General features: G+C 33.3%; 3 protein-coding genes across 4 annotated transcripts; 2 read left to right on the plus strand and 1 right to left on the minus strand.

Annotated features, from left to right (window-relative positions):
• The first annotated feature begins 851 nt into the window (after positions 1-851).
• On the plus strand, positions 852-10,076 carry LOC107226417 (flotillin-1). Of its 2 annotated transcripts, XM_046735337.1 has the most exons (11): positions 852-1,038; positions 2,268-2,343; positions 2,772-2,862; positions 3,233-3,376; positions 4,286-4,405; positions 6,171-6,179; positions 6,593-6,808; positions 7,096-7,283; positions 7,369-7,579; positions 7,762-7,926; positions 8,236-10,076. In XM_046735337.1, exons 1-11 carry the CDS (start codon positions 987-989, stop codon positions 8,251-8,253), a joined length of 1,290 nt encoding a protein of 429 aa, XP_046591293.1. In that variant the 5' UTR covers positions 852-986; the 3' UTR covers positions 8,254-10,076. The 2 variants fall into 2 exon arrangements, with proteins under 2 accessions (XP_046591293.1, XP_015522710.1); XM_015667224.2 differs by lacking the exon at positions 6,171-6,179 and having other exon boundaries at positions 853-1,038.
• A 142-nt stretch (positions 10,077-10,218) lies between these two features.
• Positions 10,219-12,226, plus strand: LOC107226416 (ADP,ATP carrier protein). Its single transcript, XM_015667223.2, has 4 exons — positions 10,219-10,972; positions 11,068-11,326; positions 11,597-11,828; positions 11,909-12,226. The coding sequence occupies exons 1-4, from the start codon at positions 10,819-10,821 to the stop codon at positions 12,164-12,166; spliced, it is 903 nt and encodes a 300-aa protein (XP_015522709.1). The 5' UTR covers positions 10,219-10,818; the 3' UTR covers positions 12,167-12,226.
• A 678-nt stretch (positions 12,227-12,904) lies between these two features.
• Positions 12,905-15,930, minus strand: LOC107226420 (uncharacterized protein CG1161). The gene is made up of 5 exons (XM_015667230.2): positions 15,698-15,930; positions 15,378-15,499; positions 14,918-15,032; positions 14,671-14,811; positions 12,905-13,310 (listed from the first exon to the last, which is right to left on the minus strand). The coding sequence occupies exons 1-5, from the start codon at positions 15,755-15,757 to the stop codon at positions 13,161-13,163; spliced, it is 588 nt and encodes a 195-aa protein (XP_015522716.1). The 5' UTR covers positions 15,758-15,930; the 3' UTR covers positions 12,905-13,160.
• Positions 15,931-17,651: the final 1,721 nt, after the last annotated feature.

Genomic DNA, 17,651 nt, shown 5'->3' on the forward strand with positions numbered 1-17,651 from the left:
TATACTACTGCAGGGAGCTACCCACTCCATCGACCTCGTGTGACGTCTAAATTCCGGACAAATTAAGAGAGACTCAAAATTAAATCGCGAAAGTGAACTGGGGCGTATTACTGTACATATTATACATATATACATACAATTGTGGGGTCCGATTTACCTGGGATAAAAGCTAATGAATTAATATAATTGAACATAGATATAATCAGTGGTTTTGGTTTACCAATATGGATCAAAGATTAAAGTGTGAAAAAAATACGGACAAAGAACCGTCATGAAAATATAGTTTAAATGTTACATGAGGTAAATAGGAGAAAGAACTCGATTGGAAATAACAGTTGGAATGGGCAGCTTATCGTGCTTGCTGAAATGATTTTTAAGGGGTGAACTACCCTGCTGAAATGCTATTTTTGACAATCCCCATGCATAATAGGGCCTAAGGTACAGATTGCAGTGAAACTGAATTTCTAAGGGTTTCTGACATAGCTCTCTTTTCAAATCTGAAGGCGAAATTCAAAATTCAAGATAGCGGATCCAACATGGCCGACGTCGATAACGAAAAATCGATCGATTTTCACTAAAAATAAGTGGAAGCTGTTTTCGAAATCGCTGATCATGGATCTGACGACGAAAATTATACTTATACTACAGAACTACTCATTGTGAGTCTATCTGTGCTTGCGTGATCGATTCTACTGTCTAACGTATTTCCAACGGTAATAATACCATGTGGCCGTAACATCACACCGCCGCTGAGTCACCGATTGAAGTTAAGAGACCGGCCCTGTTGCTCTCTCTCTTATTACGGCTTCAACTCGGTCCACAGACTGCGCAGTCTATCTCTATACGTCTATGGTCTATGATACAGAGCTTTCGACGTTTGTGTTTCCCATTCCTCGTCGATTTACTGCGTTCCGTATCAAAGTCCGAACGGTCCGAACCGTCAATTGTCCAAACCATTTCGCTTTAATTCCGTGATCCGGCCGAACATGAGTTGTGGATTTGTTACCTGTGGCCCGAACGAAGCTCTTGTTGTTTCAGGTAAATATAAACGATACGAAACGTTCGCCGAAAACCTATTTACGCGTCTTCAATAATTGCTTTGGCATTCCGGTGACATAATTATGTAACACTTGTTATGCTGGAGGGACGAGCGAAATTAGCCCAGCTTTGTATATCTATATATGCACATGTCATACCACTTAACTCAATGGACATCGGAGATATAGATACTATACATACCTATGAGTATTCATCTAACGTCTAAAACCCAATTAATTCATTCAAAGTCAGAGTTGTTTTAATTTTTCATATCCATAGTCTATTCTGTACCATGATAATGCCTAAATTATCAGACTAATATCGAAACACCGATATTACGTCCGTGTGGATAGTTGATAAAATTTGCTTGGGTTTTTCTCTGCTTAAAGTATGGATACACCTGAAGGGTGGTTATAATTTGATATGGTCTGGAGTTCGATGAGAACGTTAGCAGGGTATTGATTGAATGATAACGTTTGACGCATGTAGTTCGTTTAAGAATATTGAATAGTTTATTGTTTGTAATTGAAAATTAATAAAATATTAGGAGTGTGTCTTGAGAGACGTTTTGTTAAGAAGTCAGAGGCGTAGTTGACGAAAGTAGGAATCTGAGTGAAGTTAGAGACAAAGCATATGTGTGCACGAGAGGTGTAATAATCTAGAGTAGAGGACAAAATAGAGACTATAGCGTTAATGCAAGAAATGTGGGCGAGTTACCAAGTAGGAGCAATAGATGGTAAAAACTTGTCATTTCGTACACTTTAATTTGACACATGTCTTCTGTGTATGTCGATAGTACCTGGTAACTTCAACATCATGTTTAAGCATTGTTATTCATTGAATATTGCGGCGTTGAAGCTATATGGAAAATCACCTCATTCAGTTATCTTTTGCACTCTTTTTCACTATTGTTCACTGTACCTTAGCAGCCAAATCAGAGTAAATCAAGTATGCACAACCATTATCTTCACTGTAACTTGTCGGAGATGTTACACAATAATGTAAGAGATGCAAGACTGACAAACATTTGTTTGGATTTCTTTTTAGTTGCAATTTGTGTTCTCATTAGTTGTCAATATTAATACCACAACAATTAATTATTGTGACCGATAGTGAAAATTATAGAATCAATTTTAATACCAAATGATACCAAAATATCAAAATAATTCGTTTGGTAACATTTACAGCTGTACTTGTTTTACATTGTTTCTGGATTGTTTAATTTTAAGGATGCTGCTATGGCAAACCGCTATTAGTACCTGGTGGAAGGGTGTTTGTTTGGCCTGTTGTACAGCAAGTTCAGAAGTAAGTACTTTTTTTTGTGGAAATACAGTTCTTATGCTTTAATGCTTATATGTTTTGAATTCCGAGTCTTAGGCAGTTTTGCTGTATTTAAATGAAGCATGGTATACAAAATTGACATGAATCAGATATCGAAACTTTGAAAAAACTAATACATATGCAAGAATTTTCCTAAGTATTTTGAAGTGCTAAACTAATATGAAATAAATTTTCGATGTACTTAAATATAACGTTTAAAATGATGACCTATGAATTGATTGTGAATGTAGCAAATGAGCAAATATTTTAATTTTTACATCACTTAACTTTGTGTTCCGGCGAAGAGGAATTTGTTCACGGGAAAAGTTGGAATGGTGGATACTCTGTTGCAAAAAGAATATCTCTCAAGTTGCTCTTATGTGCTACTCTTATGAAAAATATTTTTTCCACAGGATATCTTTGAATACGATGACTCTTCAGGTTGAGAGTCCTACTGTTTATACATGTCAGGGAGTACCAATATCTGTAACAGGAATTGCTCAGGTACTCATTATTTTTTTTGCTAAAGTAATAAAGTTGTCAAAAGGAAGGTACGATTTCATGAATTCTTGTACAAGAGGCATATTAAAGGAATCAAATTAGGGCCAGTTGGAAAGTTCTAGGGGAGCAAGTTCTGTCGTAATATTTTTAAAGAGAGACAGAATATTCCAGCCTCAAGTTAATCAACAAATGACCCTACAATTAAAATAAATAAGCTGTAAATTTCCTTTGAAGAATAATATTTCGAAACTCTCAGACAGTTGTCCATTCAGTTTGAAATTAATAACGTAATTGTACCAAATACTACACGATTCATTATCACTGGATGAGTCAGAGATTCCTTCACTGGATGACCTGTGATATTTCACCATAGGTCAAGATTCAGGGTCAAAATGAAGAGATGCTATCAACAGCTTGTGAACAATTCCTTGGGAAAAGTGAACATGAAATTCACAATATAGCTTTAGTCACGCTGGAAGGTCACCAGCGAGCAATTATGGGCAGCATGACAGTTGAGGTACACTTTACATCATTCGTTTCGAATACTATTGTATCATATCGATATTTGGGTATCTATGGAAAATTTTCTATTTGATCTTACTCAGCTGGATTTGTCAAATTTAGTTCATTACACTATTGTCACTATCAGTTCTTCATGTTGTTCAATTAAGAGATATGTATATGAGTAGATGGCTGAAAACATGTGTGAATTTCAACCATTTATACCTTCATAACTAATTATTCAATTGGGGTTTGTTTCATTCATAAATATGTAGATTAAGCTTTACTTATATATTTTATTTGTTAGTGTCAGTTGATAGAAAGCATTGTTATTAATACTAATGTCAACCATTTTGCTTGGTAATATGTTTTTCAGTGACGATGATATCTCAATTAGTTCAATCTTTGAGACTGTTATGGGTAGTTCATCCTCTTTACTGTGAACAAATTTTTTTTTTATAATGAAATGACTGCCATTTGAAATTGAATTTTGATTCTCCCGCAAAATTTAATGAGAGACTGTAGCTACCATAAAAAAAATGTTACCTAGCGAAATGGTTGACATTATTATCAATAACAATACTTCCTATGAATTAATTCTAATTAAAAAAAAATTCTGGTTGAAGTTCGATCTACATACTTTCGATTAAACAAAACCCTAATCCAATTTAAGAATTAGTTGTTGAGATATAAGTTCCAAAAATTTACCCACTTTTTCAGTTGTCAACCCTCCTAAATTGCAGTGTTTTTTGTAAAATTTATTTTGCTACTAACAATCCGGAAGTCTTTAGCAGGAATTGGCGTTTTTCAGATCTAATAACTTTTGAAAATGTTTTACAAAAAAACCTCTAGCCTTACTATTAATCTATCATTATCGCCAATATTTACGGATCCATAAATAACAGTAACCAATCTTTACTTCAAGGAAATTTACAAAGATCGCAAGAAGTTCAGCAAAGCAGTCTTTGAAGTTGCGAGCAGTGATCTTGTGAACATGGGTATTACTGTCGTGTCGTACACCCTAAAAGATATTCGTGATGAAGAGGTATATCATTTGAAATATCACTTGGTTATTATAGTCTGTTTACTTATTGATATGGATAGTTAATTCATGTAGTCATGTAATTAATCAATGTGTGAACTGCATACAACTCTTATATACATGTACTATAGATCTACTGATCACTGGTATCTAATTTTGTATTTGCTTTATCACATTTTCTAGCATTACTGATTACATAATTTATTTATTATGTTCCCATTTGATATGCTACTCCAGTAATTACAGTGAAATTGCTACTACTGTACTACCAACTATACTAACCTGAATTCACTTGAAGCCTGGGAACAATCATTTCCTTCGAATCTATAGCAGAAAACTACTTCTGGCCCAGAAAAGTTGTCTGTAATTTTATCACAAAACAACTATGTTTATACAGTATATTCTTAATGCATAGCTTTGATACATCTCGAAATTCACCATAAACTAATGTAATGACAAAGTACTTTAACTTCAACTGATCGTTTGTAGCAGGGCTGTTTAAAATTTCTGAGCATCAGGATCAGTAATTATTCCATAATAAATTGAGGGAAGACTTCGGTGAAATTTTAAAAATCGTTATTGGAAGTCGTATAAAAAAATCCTTTCGCCAATTTTTAGATTATGGTAGTACAGGCCTTGAAACGAAGTTTCAACCTCTTGCGATAAGATGGCAGAATCTTCTCTAAAAGTTTCCTTGCGCATACAGTTTCATTGCAGGAAGTTAAAACTTTGTTTTCAATGATTTTTTATATGACTTTTTTTTTAAGCTTGTAAGAATTAAAAATCCATATTGTCCAAAATTTTATGGAAGTAACTCTTTAACAAGTCGTTATACAACGCAAAATCCATTTTAGCAAATCAAATTATTATATTACCGAACAAAAAATGTCTACTCACAGAGGAACACCTTCGACCCATAGATTCTAATTCCATTGATATTTGTTTAATTTGATAAAGGTCTGAGTTATCGGAAAGCGGATAATAGCTTTAAACCCAATAAACATTTTACTTTTCTCCTCTCAATATGTTAGGATAATCCTAGATTTTTTAAGCAATTTCTATACATTTCTATATAATTTTCATTGCGATGGATCATAAAATACTTATATTCATAAGCGTATTTTCAAATCAGGGTTAAAATGTATCTTACATAGCTATTCAGCACTTACACAAATGCCAGAATACAGTCATAAAAATCTTTGCATTTATAGTTGATGATGTTACCTTGTTAGTCTCAACCAACTTTCGACCATGAATGATTCGACTGATTAAACTCCATTGAAAATTCAACTTGCCACTGATACTAATAATGAGTTATGATAATGAAACTTCATAAGTTATACGAGAAAGTAAATTCATGCTATCTTATTCATACCTTATTGGAACTCTTCAATAAAACTTGATTAATTAAAAGTCCAGTTGCATATGAGCCAATCAGCCGTGACTTTTAGGATACAGCCATTGTTAATATCTCCAACTTTATGAGGTTATTTGATACTTGTGCTTGAAAAAAACGTAGCTCTTTGATCTCGACAGTCTTGCAAACGTATAATAATGCATATGCGCCATGTAATTTTTGTGTACTCAAATATTATTCGATAGAATTCAATGTTTACTAATTATTAATATATTATATGCACTTTGAGAATTCGATCTGACGCTTGAATGACAACTATCGATGTATTCAGTATATATAGGCATATAGCATCGAAACTCAAAACTTCAATCCCTATGAATATTTATTCGATTTTTGTTCTGCTACTTACAGGGGGCAAAGGTATGTTCGAATTTTTTTTTTTTTTTGACCTTAGGTAAAAATTTCGGTTGCTATGCACCAGTCAATTATTTTCTCTTATTTTTCTTAATGATATCTTCTTCAGTCATTTATTGGATAAGCACTTACGTAAATCGTATGTTTTCAAATGCTATGTAGCGAAAATCTAATGTCTATAATTTTATCGCAGTTACTGTTCCTTCCTATTGTTGAAATTTTGGGTGTATTTATGAGATAACATTGGCTATTTCCTATGTTAGCTGGTGAACATTGCACGAAAACATGTATGAGTGCTGGAATTTTTTCATTTGAATTGGCTTTTTAATAAGTTAACGCTTTTCCAAAAGGTACATTGTTGTTTTGTCCACTGCACATCGAAACTTTCTCTCACCTAAATATTACGCATCTATTTATAGGGCTACCTGAAAGCCCTTGGTATGGCACGTACAGCAGAAGTCAAGAGGGATGCTAGAATCGGCGAAGCCGAGGCTCGCAAAGATTCACAGATACGAGAAGCTATTGCAGAAGAACAGCGTATGGCATCTAGGTTCTTGAACGATACAGAAATTGCGAAAGCTCAACGTGACTTTGAACTCAAGAAAGCTGCTTACGATGCCGAAGTACAAACCAAGGTAGATTGAAAACAATTGCTGTTTATTTTAGGTATGATTTGCATGGCAATGTAATTTGATCTAGAAATCTTTTGTGTTTTTAATTCTGATTTTTCCTTCTAATATCTCAGTTAATAACATGACTGAAATGGAAGGAATTATATTTAAGACATTATAGACACGACTTGAAAACTGCCATTTCCGAAAACGTCAAATGATTTGAGACCATTTTTACATATCCCATATTGTAAAATTACTGTATTCGTTTATCCAATTCTGTTTGTTAAATCCTGGATCAAAAATTATAGAAAGCTGAAGCAGAAATGGCTTACGAACTGCAAGCAGCTAAAACAAAGCAAAGGATCATGGAGGAACAAATGCAAGTAAAGGTGGTTGAACGAACTCAAGAAATATCTGTTCAAGAGCAAGAAATGACTCGTCGTGAACGAGAATTGGATGCCACAGTCCGTCGTCCAGCTGATGCCGAAAAATACAGGTATATATATAAAGAATTTTTCGCAACAACCTTTAATTCAAAATTGAATCAAATATTATTGTACCCGTCAATGCTCGTGTATCAGATTGGAAAAAATGGCTGAAGCAAATCGCCTGCGACAAGTAATGGAAGCTGAGGCTGAAGCTGAAGCTATAAGAATTAGGGGAGAAGCTGAAGCTTTTGCTATTGAAGCTAAGGCTAAAGCTGAGGCTGAACAAATGGCCAAAAAAGCAGAAGCGTGGAACGAATACAAGAATGCAGCAATGATAGACATGATGTTGGACACTTTACCAAAGGTACTTCTGACGCTATTGCTATCAGGATTCAAACTTCACTCTGCTTAATTTTAATTTTGTTTTTAAAAAGTCACTACTATTTGAAAGAAGGAATGATAATTTTTCAATCTAGTTGATAGTCTAAAAAACGTTAAGTACGTGTAAGATACTGCGGAAGTAACACGAAAATTGTTCCATTGTAGGTTGCAGCTGAAGTAGCCGCACCCTTATCTCAGGCAAAGAAGATAACCATGGTTTCCAGCGGAAACGGTACTGTGGGAGCAGAAAAATTAACTTCAGAAGTACTAAACATTGTTGCCAGGGTACCCGAACTTGTCAAATCAATGACCGGAGTGGACATAGCCAAGGTAATAGCTCCAGTTATGATTGGTTTTTGATGTAACTTAAGATTCCAGTTACCGAATGTAAGTTCCGAATATACGTCGATCCTTGATGTAAATCGATTTTTGATCCTTCTGAGACGTTATTCCCGTAATCATTCTATAAATATAACTAAAGCTAATCTGGCATTTAAGTACGCAGTCAAGTGTGAATTGTTTCAGTGAGATTAGGGACCAAAAACCTCTACTTGTATTCGAAACTACACTATATGTACGTAATCAAAATCTCTTGACTGAACGTACATGAATAATAAATCATGTATTTTCGCGTTTCAGTCCGTACACGCCGCATGAACAAGAGAAGAATCCTTTAGATATGAATCCTTTACTTCTTACAATACCCAAAACACTTCAGCTCAACCCGATAACATGTTTGGGCACTGGAGTAAATCGCAGACGAATTATATTTCACCATAACGGTAGAAAATATTTAGTGACAAGTGAAGGGTCAAGCTTACCAAAATTTACTCGAGAATATACTGTGAGATCTAGACCAAAAAAATGCGGGCATGCTTGAGTTGATTCAATCGAATTTTATCAACTTTTTGAATAAAACTCATTGAATTCCCTAGGAACAAAATTCGAAGGAGTATTCGACCTAGTTGGCAAATTTGTTTGATTGCACAGGTTGATGAAGTTTATTATTGTTTGGTCTGAAACTTACGTACATTCAGCGCTTATATACACTACACATAGGTATATTATTTACATTATTGTAACATACATACATAAAAAGATATATACTCTTATATAATACTTATACAAATAATCGATACACCTACCTAGAGTGGGTAAAAAAAGAAGAAAGTTTATAGCAAGTAACGCATCGGATGGATCTGCTTATATGTTATATTAAGTACATTGAATTACAAAGAAAACATTCAAATTACAGGTTTTTTTTAAATGTTTTTTCGATAAAAACGAAGTGTAAACTGCATTTACAATATTTGACCGAGTCCGTAGTAACAAGAGACTTGAAACTTGCACGTTATTTTACCCGCCACGTACGTACATGTTCATATATTTCAAATTTTTATGCACATAGTAACCCTTGTTACCGTTTGTTCGTATGGTACAAATATTACAAAAAACCTGCTGTATTATTGCAGTAGTCACTAATATAAGACAAATTAATTTATATAATAATAGATCGACATTGCCATTAAATAATTAAACTAGATTCAGTTTTTGTTATGTTTTTTACATCAGCTTGGTAGAAAGGCTTAAGTTTGGTCTAAATTTTCCGTTTTTTTCCTTATTGTTTTCTGACCCAAAACGGTATCTTGAAAGTTGATTACTTATTCGTGGTTGAAACATGCATCAACTTCCGTAATTGATTTGAAAGAACGCGTTTACTACCTGAAGTTAAAACGAAATATTTGTACCAATAATGATGAACCATTTTACCTTCTGTTAATAATTATGTATAGATAATTGTGTTAATGAATTTATACCAATGCATGATGCACAAATTTTGTCGCAGTCAATGACGAAATGTGTATAACTTACAACAATTTTTACACACACATCTCTATATAGTAAAAATATAGAAATTACGCGCGTTTCAGTAAAGATAAAATATATTCATAACTTTGACGTTCCGAATGTTGTTAATCTCGCATATATTTGGTAAGTTGGTGTGATATTATCAAAAGACCATGGTTACTACGATGCCAACTTCTGACATGATATTTCAAAGATTGATTGTACTCATTGCTTTCAGAATCAACTTTTATTGTGGTAGAAGCTAATAATGGTTATACAATATCATCTTATGCAAGTGTGATTTTTCACTATTATTCATCACCTCAAAGGAGAATCTCAAACCTAGTTGCCCCAGGTATTTTATTTTTAATTAATTCTTCTTCGCCATAAGGTGGAGGCTCCATCTTCGACATTTTTAATGCAGAAACGTTCGTATTTATAGATTTTACCCATTTTTACAATTAGTAACATTTCAAATTAAGTGTTCACTGGTGCAATTTGGTCAAAAACTATATTCGTGCGTCTAGTCTACAGTGCGTCAAGATCTATATTTACTTACACGATTACCTATTTACCTTTCCATATAGTTGGCATTTTATCGAATAAAAAAGATCTATGTATTTTACCTTTGACTCGGAGTGCGTTGTTATTTCTCTCGTCTTACATTCGATATTGCCGTCAACGCATAACAATTGCGTTAGCACGTTATCCTATGCCCAGGATAAATGGATTAGTTCCAGATCACTGTCTAATATAACCATGCGGTAATAACAAAACAATCTCTGACACACGAGTCTTCGATTGTTTAAAGAACTTTCCGCTTGACATTTGGCAATTACTTTTATAATTTGTAAAAACTTAAATACAGATCAATGGTGACGAAAAATATACATTCATATAAAATGGTCCCGTTGAGAAGCAAGTTCGTGTCGAGAGGGGTTCAATTTGTTTGAAATCAAGCTTTATTCAATAATTACTGAAACCCGAGTTTAGGAAGTATTATAATCAGGTAATCAATACCAATAATGGATCAAACTTAAATGCACAATTAAGAATCCATATCTTAAATGATACCTAAACTTCCATCCAGTTTAGATTTTCAAAATATGTGACAGAATCAAACCTAAATGCGAAAGAATCTGACGTGATTAGAATGCATGATCAGTTCTTTCGTAATTCTGTGACGACTATTTACCCTAAATTCACAGTCGACTTGAATAACATATTGTATTGTAATTAAAGTGTTCAAGCAATATAACTTGCCTCCTAGTATTCAAGTACAAACCGTCAAATAATTTATGACATGAATTGTTTTAACCATGATATCAAAGTCTAATCTAAGAATCACAATCATTTGACGTTTAGTTGTTTGGGATGGGTGAGTATAAAGCATTCTTAGTTGACTTCTTGGCTGGCGGTATATCAGCAGCTATTTCCAAGACTGTTGTTGCACCTATAGAACGGGTTAAATTATTACTTCAAGTGCAACACACTTCGACACAGATTCCTGAAGACAAACGATACAAAGGTACAGATACATAGACCGTATTTTTTACCTCGCAAATGAGGAACGCACATTACCCTCGGTTACTAACAAAATTTATGGGCACTGATTGTTCACAGGTATGATCGATACCTTTGTACGAATACCAAAGGAAACTGGATTTCTCAGCTTTTGGAGGGGCAATCTAGCTAATGTTATACGATACTTTCCAACACAAGCCTTAAATTTTGCTTTCAAGGATAAATACAAAGCACTGTTTCTTGATGGCATTCCAAAAGATGCATTTTGGCGACAGTTTGCCGGAAATTTGGCATGTGGCGGCGCTGCTGGGGCAACTTCTCTGCTGTTCGTCTATCCTCTTGACTTTGCAAGGACAAGGTTCTCACAAATTTTTATCCTGTTCTGACAATGATGTTAAAAAAAAAATATGCTACTTGATAATAAATAAATTGAAAATAGTAAATATCAGAGTACACTTCTCATCTATTTTAATGAAAATTCTAAATCGGTATTCTCCAGATTACCAGGGTAAATTATTTACACACCTTTCGAATAATTGTAATTTATGGAAGAGTATTGGCAGATTCTATAATCTTGAGAATCCACCTGTCATTACGATTAGCAAAAGTAATCTAACGAGTTTTTCAGACTAGCAGCTGATGTTGGCAAAGGATCAGAAAGACAATTCAATGGAATGATGGATTGCATGATAAAAATTTTTAAAAGCGATGGCCCAGTTGGTTTGTATCGAGGGTTCAATGTCAGTGTTCAAGGGATTATAATGTATCGCGCCTCCTATTTTGGATTTTACGATAGTGCTCGGTCAATGCTACCTGATCCAAAGAACACCCCAATTTATATCAACTTCTGCATAGCGGAAGTGAGTTCAGACATTGGCGATAATTATACTATAATAATCTGCACGAATATGTTCAATAAGAGGAATATCAATAATTGCAGACAGTGACAACAATAGCCGGTCTCGTTTCGTATCCTTTTGACACTGTGCGTAGAAGAATGATGATGCAGTCGGGGCGAAGTAAATCAGATGTGATGTATAAAAACACGTTAGATTGCTGGTCTAAGGTATTTCATAAGGAGGGATCTGCAGCATTTTTTAAAGGTGCATTCTCCAACGTTCTCAGAGGAACTGGCGGCGCTCTGGTTTTGACTCTTTACGATGTTGTGAAGGAGGGTATCGAAAATGCAATATCATGAGTAGTCATAAAGTAAGAATTTTGTAACATTTACATGATAAAAAAGGAAAAATTCAACACATATCGTATGTATAAAAATGACGTGCTTTTTTTTGCAAGTTATGTGAAAGTTATTAAGTGCAAGATTTACAGTTTTACAATCACAGAAGGCTGTTACAGTCAATATTTGGAGTACTTAAAGAATATAAATATTTCAATCTGTTGTATTTGAGGATTAATAATTTTATTTCACTCAAGTGCCTACCTTATACTGAAACTGGAAATATATCACATTTGTATTAAGTGAACAGTCAATTACATTTTTAAAATGAAGTATCAGAATGTAAGAACAACTTGTTGGACGTTCATTTGAACTTCAATAGTAGATTGAGAATTAGAAAAAAGTATAGTGGTTGATTGACGACTAAGTTTTTTTTCAAGATGCTTAATAATTTATTTGCCAAGCTACCATTTAGAGCGTTTATAATCTGGCTATACAGTAGAAATTGAAAATACAAGAGTTACCAATGCTTTTGGTATAGATGATTGGATGCTTATTTCCTATTAGAAATTGGAAAATGAGTGTATTTGGTACATATTAATAGCTAAAAAGTTCCCGAGCATTTATTCGAAGTTATTTACGTATCTTGCTATGCTATATACCTTTACTACGTGAATCTTGGGATAATCAGTTACATATCTATGGTCCAGTTAGATGAAACTGAATAATTACGCGTATACATATGAAAATACTATACAATAAATCAACATTGTTTACTTTATTTTTAACGAACACTTTTGTACGAGGGAAAATTATAATACAAGTAATACAAATTTGAGTAGCCAAACCATAAATCTTGCTGTATAATAATAATGGCTACTCAAGTTCAGCATAATCAATTTTCTAGGTCTGAAGATATAATTAATCCAGAATAATAAAAATATACTTATTTTACTTTTGTCAGGTAATAATTAAGTCAAAGATTTCACCATCCGGTTACGAATTGATTCATGATTTAATTCAGCATTGTATGACGATCATATATATTGCGCCGCTGCTCACGAACCTGACGTTTCCATTTGTCTTGCTGGTGACCAACGCGATTTAAAACGTTACCTCTCACCCCCATGGCATGAGATGTGCCAGGGCTGATAGTGCTATCATCCTGTAGATATCAATACATAATAGTTAATTTTAATTCTAGAAGTAACAAATTACTAGAAATACGTGGAAATCATTAATCTTTCAGAAAACGTATACATATGTACTGCATTTATTCTTAAATATAAATATCAAATACAAAAATAAAATCGAATAATCAGCTATCGTATCTACTATCAGCACAGAAAGTTTAGGTACATGACTTTGGGGCTCGATATCTGTGTTGGAAAAAAGGTAGTATGAAATTGAAAAACAAGATGTTTGAAAGTTAACTCTTTCGCATTCAATGATTTATTGCTTGTTACTGAATGAAATGGCGACGTCAGCTATCACCACCCACAGGTTGAAAAACATATCGTTTTCGCAATCTGTGGCCATAAGTTAAGTTTGTTTACAATAAAAAAAAATTCGGAGAACTGCTCTGAAAATTACTAAAACTAATGCGATTTGGAATATTCAAAAGCCTCTCAAAACGTAGCCTCTGGGATTTTAAAAATCAAAAAATACCATCTAGGAAGCTGGATGAAGCTCGATGAAACAGTAATAGCCCAAAATTCGCAGAAAAATTAACACTATTTAATTCTGTTATTAAATCGATTGGATTGCTCCACTAGCAGTAATTGCCTTCGATGCTTTCGAATTTTCGCTGTGCAACGTGAGAGCCTTGTGTCGTCACCATTTTTATTCAGTAACGAGCAATGTATGGTTAAACACGAAAGACTATGAGATTTCGAAACTTTTTTTCAAATTTTGTGCTACTTTTTTTTGTCAACAGAGATATTGAACTTCAATGCCATAAGTCTAAACTTTCCACGCCAACAGTAGACGTGTATGTACAATCATTTACACAGCCAGACAATTAGTACAAGAAGCATAGTTTAAGATTTATGATTATATCATGCAGTAGAAGGATCTGTTAACAATATTTTAACAAAATGAAACTTTTTTAGAAAAAATGTGCCAAAAATAAATGATTGTTACTTCTAATGGGACCAAGATATTGAGCATAAAATTTGAAATAAATCAAGTTGTAAGATTTAAAAATACATATTTTTCATTGATTAACTAATATAACTTTCGTAAGATTTAACTTTTTTCTATGGCATTTTACAAAAAAAAACTTTATCCACTCATGGCTAAAACTGTATCATATACACGAAATTCAACTATCATGGAATGATTATTGTCATAAATTTTTTGGTACCAGTTTGAAAAAAAATTAACTGACAAAATGACAGAAATAATTTTCTTGATGCTGTGCATCATTATTCATTTGAGCAAATTATTGTTCACGATTAAATGGTATAAGCTGGTCGTTTGACTTTCTTGAAAGAGGGTAAGGAAGAATACGTCGATGAATATACCTCCTCATTTGTATGCTCTTGATAGCTGCCACTAGCTGCACCTTTGTGTATTCTCTTATTGAGCAGCGGATCCAAACATATAAGGAATAGCATGTAAATAACCAGCAGCGAGATGACCCAAATAACAATGATTACAACAATCTGAAATAAATTTGAGTGAGATCAAGTTACAAACAAACATTAATATAATTTTAGGAAGGAACCAAATAAAGGCGTAGAATATTAAAGAGTAGTAAGGTTTATATACCTTTATTATCGTGGTGTTTCTATTTTCATATTTACAATCACATCGTGGGCAGAAAATTTGCTCTTTTCCTTTTATTTGGTTTCCGAGATGTGGTAGAATTACGCCATCACAATTGCTATGGGAAGTAGCATCAAGTTCATAAAAAAATACAATTATGCTATCTCCTACATCATTCTATAATATTTAAATGAGGTTCTTGTTTGTTTCATAGTTACAAGCTCTTCAGTCAAATGATGGGTCTCTCAAGACTGTGCATAAAACGAATAACGATACGCAAAGCTGCAATTTAATCACCTTAGCTTCCATACATAATTATAAATGCACATATTTGAATACAGATATGCAACAACAGTTACTGAATACTGTGAATAGAAATAAGGTTAAAAATAAATGGGTTTCGAACTTGTGTAAAATGTTTCTGAAATAAGATGGAACATGCGGTTGTAGTCAGAAGGTTTACCATTTTGACGGCGCAACGCTAGCAATTATGTTTAATCTCTCTGGGGAAGACTGACTTGTGTTTAACACTGATGAGAGACTCGGACAAATACATTTACATCTCTTATCATCGTAGGATTGTGCCTGAAATGTTATATAAAATATTTATGTCCAGGCAAATAACAATCAGGTAAATTGATCACGGTAGGCAGTTCGAGTTTAAGAATGACAAATTGAAGGTTGGGACGCCTCTCAAGTTTTTACAAGTGGGTATGAAGAATCGTGAAAGAATACACTGCCTGATACTGTGAACTGGGATTGAGAGAAGAGATTAAATCTAACCTGACACTGTGACAGACTGATTAAAATTATGCTCAAAGTAAGTAGAATATATTCACGCATGATAAAAAATATTGTTCGACTGTTTAATTTATTCAATATTGGCAAAAAATTCACTTCAGATACGTTGTAAGACCCGATATGCTGGAGAAATGCTGAAGTTAATAACTACTGTTGTAAATTCACCACATAATCACAGAGCAATACACATGTAGGAATTTTTATTCGCGTTGAACACCTTATGTCAAAGTGGAAATAAATAGAATTGGCGCTACTTCAGACCGTAAGCGCGTCCCAGGATTGGCTGGCGGGGCTGTCACGTGGTTCAACCAGTGCTACCAGTGTAAATTCTTTATTACCATTCTTACATCACTCACCGCTAATCCAACTCGAAATGTGAGTACTGAATCTAACAATAAGAGGTTTTCAAACGGGGGCCAGATCTAAAATTAGGCTGCCGTCTACTGTCATAACTCAAACTAATTGTTAACTAAATTTTTTTTTAATACAAGGCGTTTGACACTGTCAACTATGATGCTCTTTTTGCTACATAATTATGGTATACGTAGTATTGCTTACAGACTCATAGTCGACTGTTTCAATTAAAGATATCAAAGAGTTAAAATTAATGACCATTTTAGTGAATATTATGAAATAAAAATCTGGATACCTCAGGGGCCAATATTAGGACCTTTATTCTTTATACTATATGTAAGCCACCTTTTGATTAGCATGCCTGAAAAAGTAGTTTATCTTTTGCGGACGGTGCAGCTGTCATCACGACTAATAAATCATGGCCGGGAGAAAAGAAAAAAATTAACGCATATGTGGATGAAATTTACATTTTTTTTAGCAATAAATAAATTTTCACTACATGTGAATAAAACTGTTTTTATCACTTTTAGCAGTTATGCAACTTGTGTGCCTTACGATATAAACATTCGCATTAATGCTCAAGAAATTAGTTGCAAGTACCTTTTGGTATAATGATTTATTATATGTACAGAATGAAATGGAAAGAATACATTATATATCTTATTAACAAAACGAAATACTTAGTTTTCATTTTTCATAATCTTTCAAAAATAATGAATATTGATACAATGAGAATGATTTATTATACTCTTTTACAAAGTACCATAAATTAAGGAATAATAGCACGGAATGGGTCATACCAGAATAATTTATCCTTCTTACAAACTCATAAAAAAAAAAAAACAAAGTTCATACATGCAGTAAAAGAGTATTACCATAGGAATAGGAGCATAGTAATTCCTCAAAGGCTGAAAATATTAGGTCCCAAGACTAGTCTTATTATCTCTACCCAATGAGCTAAAAGTGTTAAATTGTTTTCTACAATAAAAAAGAAATTAAGAAATGGATCAGTGCTAATATCTAATGTTTTAGAAGTGGCAACATTATCTCATAGAAGCAAATAGTATATGGTAAATAAAATTTGTAGCTGTTCCTAGTTATATGTACTACATTTTTCTATAAAAGGTTTTACTTTATATATACATATATGTATATATGTTATGAGTAAATTGTTAAGTGATATACTTATGTAATTTTCATATTTTCACTTAGTAAATCACCAGTCCTGCGAACAGGTATTTAGATATACCTCTGTAGGTTACATACATCTATAAATTATTTATAAATTATAACTGTACTGTAATATCAGTGGTTGAACAAAGTAAAGTTAAGTGTAAGTGAAACTGGAAATTCATTCGGGTATTTCAGAAAAGCAATTACAGTGTGAAGTTAAAGAAAGAAACAGTTTATTTATTGCGTAATTAAGTCACATAATAATATATTTGGGAAAACAAAAAAGTCGATGACTTGTAATAGCACTAATACAAAATATTAAAACTTGATTGATTGTTTTACGAACGCCAAACATTTAAAATCTTACATGGTATTTATTTTTGCTACGTAGTATATGGAACGATATATC

This window comes from Neodiprion lecontei, chromosome 3, assembly GCF_021901455.1.
Source record: "Neodiprion lecontei isolate iyNeoLeco1 chromosome 3, iyNeoLeco1.1, whole genome shotgun sequence".
In the NCBI taxonomy this organism is placed as follows: domain Eukaryota; kingdom Metazoa; phylum Arthropoda; class Insecta; order Hymenoptera; family Diprionidae; genus Neodiprion; species Neodiprion lecontei.